General features: G+C 34.7%; 1 protein-coding gene across 1 annotated transcript; it reads right to left on the reverse strand.

Annotated features, from left to right (window-relative positions):
- Window positions 1-37: 37 nt before the first annotated feature.
- LOC139855404 (uncharacterized) lies at window positions 38-2,283 on the reverse strand. The gene is made up of 2 exons (XM_071844620.1): window positions 2,146-2,283; window positions 38-1,694 (listed from the first exon to the last, which is right to left on the reverse strand). The coding sequence occupies exon 2, from the start codon at window positions 1,620-1,622 to the stop codon at window positions 258-260; it is 1,365 nt and encodes a 454-aa protein (XP_071700721.1). The 5' UTR covers window positions 1,623-1,694; window positions 2,146-2,283; the 3' UTR covers window positions 38-257.
- Between the last annotated feature and the right edge of the window lie 3,717 nt (window positions 2,284-6,000).

Raw genomic sequence — 6,000 nt, forward strand, 5'->3', positions numbered from 1 at the left:
AATAATTATAATTATAGACATAAAAAGTATTGTCACATATTTCATTAAGAACGTCAGAACTTGCAAATTAGAAAGCCGAAACTGTATAATCTACAACTTACAAAACCTGAGTAATTTGGATCTAGAATTGCAGTTCAGTACCATCTGTCCTGATATCAAAAGACGGCGTAGGCTTGCAGCAGTAACTTTATGATTGTCACAATTGCAAATAAAGAGCGGGGATGATCTCCCAAACTAACGTTCTCCACAATGTTCCTTTAATCGCCTGTCAGAGCACGTGGTCTATGCTCAAAAGTAAATAAAGACATTCCTGTCTGTAAAACAGCTCTAACAAAACCCATATTAGCGGTCAAAGTTGGTGCGTGCCAATAATCACCCGTACCAAAAACAATCTTGTTTTTCAAAGCCAGTTTTCGAGTAGTTGGAAGACTCATCATACGTACCGAAGGACTATCTGCAATAACAGCCACATGTTTCAACAACTGATCAGCTCTTAACTTCTCGTTAACCCCTCCACACATCGAAACCAGCTCCTTAAACTCAGAACAAACACTTTCACATATAATCCCTTTTCTCCCAGATAAAACATTACGTATTTCTTTATGTATTGGGTTCTCAATTTCAGCCATCACTTGACCAATTACAAACTCGGTGTTCCCTTTGAACCGTTTTTTCAGCTCATTCTCAGGTGTAGCCAAAAGGTTATGTGTACTACCGTTACTAATACCTGATACGATAGCAATCAGAGCAGTAGTATCAAAGTTAATGAGGTCACCTTCAATTTTCCCATTTTCGGGTGAATCCATTAACGAAATAAGAACGCCAAAAGAGCCACAGAAAATATCATCATTGACTTTGACCAAGGGGTTATGCACAATGGGATCTTTCGGGACATCTTGAGAGCAATCGATCTTAATCTCAAGTACAGATGCTTGTTCATACGATCTTGTAAGGATATCTAGCCACTCACCACCTAACTCGTTAGAGAAATTAACGTTAAAATTAGAAAATTTTGAATTAACGTTAACAGCTCCGAATTCGTTACGAAACTTCTCGAGTGTGAATCCACCAAGCCCGTTTGAGAAGAAGAATATGATTGAAGTAGGTTTTAATGCAACCGAGTTATGAGCGGCCTCAAGAAGAAGTTGTACTTTTGACTGCCAACCCTTGTCTTTAGAAGATTCGTGTTGCGAGTACCAAGATATGTACTTCGGGTTCCTATCGGATACGATAAACCAAACTGGGTTCCCATTGAAAGTGCAAACAATATCAACATGTGCACTTTTCGAGTTACTATTATGAAGCCCGTTATCGGTTGACTTTTGAAAAGGAATTTTCTTGCAGACACGTGAGACTCCGGATATGTTTGGCTGCTGAAGGATGTGGACCACCGCCTCAAGGTGACCGATGTTGACACAAATAGACGGTTCAGATGAATCCGTTGATGAAACACGAGAGAGGAAATCGAGCTCTGATTGGATCAACCTGATAAGAGTATGCTTGCAGGAGGGACTCAAGTGTAACGTTTCTATCGTATTCATCACAGCCTCACATCTCTTTTTTGCTTCTACAATCGTTGTACCTAAAGTGATTATATTTTCAAGCTCCTGATCGAAATTCATTATTTTTTTCTTTCGTTGCTGTTAAGAACCAGCAGACCTATCTTCTCGTATCAGATTGTTGCTTGTTCAAATCTAGAAATGGCACCAAACAATAGGAGTCAACATACTGCTTAGAATAATGTCAATATATTTGACACTTGTATAACTGTGATCGTATGAGATCGAAAGCCAGAGTAAGATTTTTAATATGAACATTTTAGAGACCGATTATGTACAACCATACATATATACAAATTGTCTTAAACGAGACTTGAACCCATAACCTGTTGATATGGTATCTACTGTGAAAGGTCAACAAATGAAAAACAATTCATGAAGTGCAGTAATCAATTTGTGTATCGTCTATAATAGTTTTTATAATCTCTAATTGTTAATCGAAACATCAACAGTAGAATTCGAGCTAACACGAATTGTTCAATACTCCGATTTAGAATGGTACACAATAACAATACAATATACTCTATACTCTATAATAATGATGATACCATTAATTTGAGGCTTGAGTATAGAAATGTTAACAAACCTCAGGTCAATTAAGAAGAAAATCGTAGTTTGTTCCGCAACAAAAACAATTAAGAAACCCTAATTTGGATTTGTACACATGGGCTATGAAGTAACTCAATAAAGAGCAGAAATCGCGCTTGAAAGACGTATATGGTTGACAAACCCTAATTTCCTTACTTTGAATTGTTAAATTGTTAAATAGTGTAAAGACAAAATTGCCCAAATCATCCTCCTGTTTATGGTTTTTTTTCCAAAATCATCCATGTATTAACAAAACTGCATAAATCATCAAAACTGCATAAATCATCCTTACATGCCAAAATAACGTTCCAAATGAGTCCCTGCTTAACTTTTGTTAAACTCTCCGTTAGTCAAAAATACACAATTAGTCCCTGAAGTTTCGTAAAAGATTGCAACAAATATCCTCTTCATCATCTTCAAGATGAAGCTTTAGTGAAAGTTTAAAAAAATCAATTATACTGAAAATGGACATACTAGTAGATTTGATAATCCAGTAATAAGTGATGATCCAGTAATAGTGCACTCATCGTGAAAGTTTACCAATAAATTTGATAAACATACTAGTAGATTTGATAATCCAGTAATAAGTGATGATCTCATTATGTGAACGGATAAATTCATGTTGCAAGCTCTATACTGAAAATGGACATGACCCTAAATGTCACATATTTTTCTTCTTTAATACACTAAGAGTTAAAATTAAAATATAAATAGATTATACTCCGTAAGTTTTAGTTGTGTTAGAACTGATTCAAACTTAGGTCGGATTAGAAGCTCATATGATCTTTGTTACGTCTATTTAGCTAATGACTTATACACCATCAAATTTGATAAACGTACTAGTAGATTTGTGCATTGTCACCGTCTCCATCGTTTACAACCACAACGCTTCCAACTTTAATAACCACCACTACCACCATCTTTAGTAACCGCCATCGTGAATGACACATACCAACCACCATAACCAAATTCACGATGGCGGTTACTAAAGATGGTGGTAGTGGTGGTTATTAAAGATGGAAGCGTTGTGATTGTAAACGATGGAGACGGCGACAATGCACAAATCTACTAGTATGTTTATCAAATTTGTTGGTGTATAAATTTTCATTCCAGATCTAAATTTGGGTGCAAGTATATGTAAATGTAAAGTGTAGCAGTATATATATTATTTAAACCGGGTATAAATTTTAGTTTTTTTAACCAGCGGTGGTAGTTGTATATAATTGTATAACTTATATAAAAAAAATGAGTTTTCTACCAAACTTAATTGTGCAAATTAAGCAACAAGTTTTCTACCGAACTTATTTGATTTTTTTAAACTTTCACTAAAGCTTCATCTTGAAGATAATGAAGAGGATCTTTGTTGCAATCTTATACGAAACTTTAGGGACTAATCGTGTATTTTTGACTAACGGAGAATTTAACAAAAGTTAAGGCAGATACTAAAATGGTAGATATAGAAAATTATGTATGGTAATTTTTAGGAATAAAAATTTATGGAGTAAGAGTTTTTATCATGACTCCTTTTAGGATTTTGCAAATTAACAATGTGATTAACAAGTTTGTGTTATATAACTTGATAATCGTCATTTTAAAACTAAGATGGAATCGTCGTATGTAATACGTGAAAAATTGTTAATAACAATCTTTTTAAAGCTATCGTGAGCAAAATTATTTTAATAACCGGTACTTTAAAAGTTAATATACTACTATGTCAATAAATAAATTTATCCACATTAACCCTTAAAAGTTAAATCTGAAATGAAATATCGCCACATGCACATCAAATAAGACCATCCAATACGAGACGTTAAATTGATATCAGATTTCATGCTTGGGCAATTTGACGACCTTAATACCTATTATGGGGTGTCAAATCAAACGTTCACAATGTAACATCCCGCCTTTTTCCGTTAGACTATTTTAAAGTCCGTTATATATTTATAACATCTCCCGTTGATACGCGTTTAAATTATCTTGTTTAGGTAATTCACGCACCCGCAACCGAACTCGAGGGACTAGTTTCGCCAATTGAACAAAGATGTGACTAGATGGACTAGTCACACCCACCTCATTTCTTTATCCTTTTCATTTCCCTTTTTCTTTTATACTTTCACATTTTTCTCTCAAAACTCAAAACAAAGAATCATCATCTATTTCAAATCGAGCAAGCATCAATCCAAACAAATTACGTATTCGGAATCCTTGCATCTTCCTCTTCGAATCCATACCAACTTTATTGCATTTGGGTAACTTTCTAAAATCACTAGATTTTGTGTTCTTGATGATTTTTACTTGTAAAAGTGTTAATTAGTGTCTATGGATCAAGTCTAACATGAATATATGATTTATATGTTCGATCTCGTTATTTTAAGCAACTAGCATGAACTTGAATTTTGATATGTTTGATTTGGTGATTTGGTTGCTTGAATGTTGTTAAATGTTATAAGTGCATGTTTTAATTGTGTTACTAGTATCACTAGCTTCAATTTGATGTGTAGGTTGTTTTAGAAAACTTCATAAACTTGATTATTGATTTTGGTGATGTTGGTTAGGGTTTGATAGAACTAAATGTGAACATTGATGCATTGAATGCCATGAATTGTTGTTGGTAAGTGTTTAGTTGCATTGTATGCGTAATTATCTCCGAAACGGCGTATCACATGTGTGCATTTAATTCCCGAATCATAATTGTGCATTTATGAAAGTGAAGCATTAATGATGAGCATTAATTGATCATTTAATTTGGAAACTCGATATTTGCAAATGATGTTTTCGATTGATGAAACTTGTTTAGTTGTGTTCTTTGTCAAATTACCTTTCCAACGATATAAGATGTGTGTCGTAAGAGTTTACGGTTTGCGTTTTGTGTTTAAATGAAAATTGGTTTGGGACTTGGAAAATTGAAACAGACCAGGCATCAGACCACGTTGATTGCCGCGGCGCGGCACTCTTTGGTCGCGGCGCGGCATTTGCCGTGTTTGGGTTCTGACCAAGCCAACACTTTTACGAAAAATGTTTGCTATGCTACGCACCTCCGATTCACATGTAACTTGTTCTAACATGCTTATATATGAATAAAAACCTCAGAAAAATAGTTCGGGACCCGACCCGAACGTGTTGACTTTTTCTTTGACTTTGACCGACCAAAGTTGACTTTTAATCAAACTTAACCAAATACTTATGCAATCATTCTAACATGCTTTTATGCTTGTACCTTGCATGAAACATGACAATTTGATTCACATGCTATTATAATCGAGTCGTAACGAGCCATAGGACTAATTGAACACTTTGACCGACCGTGTTTACCGATATTGATACAAACCTATTTGTTTAGGTCAGGACTAGCATTCGTTCTTGCACACGTTTACTTGTTGAAGTACTTTTACATACGTGCACTCAAGGTGAGATCATAGTCCCACTTTTACTCTTTTGAACTTACATTTGGGATGAGAAAACATAAACGTTTCTTTTTTACTAAGTGAACACAAGTACAAGAAAACAAACATTCTACATACGAGTTTAGAACAAAATCCTCAATTCGATTATCATTAGTTACACTTGCCGGGTGTAAGCGAGAACTTATGTGGATCCATATGGGTTTGACAAACCCTCATTCAGACGGTTCGCTACCGTCTACGAATGAAATATATTTTCGAGAAACAGTGTATGTTCTAACACTATTGTGATGGGGTTCTATGGAAGGAATGTTAAGCATTGATAATTGGGTGCTCGTGAATATTAACTTTTAGAATGTATTACTATTATTTCAATGATGTAAATCTTGTGGTTCACTTGTACTTACTTACTTAAACCTATGATTTCACCAACGTTTTCGTTGACAGATTTC

Source organism: Rutidosis leptorrhynchoides, chromosome 6 (genome assembly GCF_046630445.1).
Source record: "Rutidosis leptorrhynchoides isolate AG116_Rl617_1_P2 chromosome 6, CSIRO_AGI_Rlap_v1, whole genome shotgun sequence".
NCBI classification, from domain to species: Eukaryota; Viridiplantae; Streptophyta; class Magnoliopsida; order Asterales; family Asteraceae; genus Rutidosis; species Rutidosis leptorrhynchoides.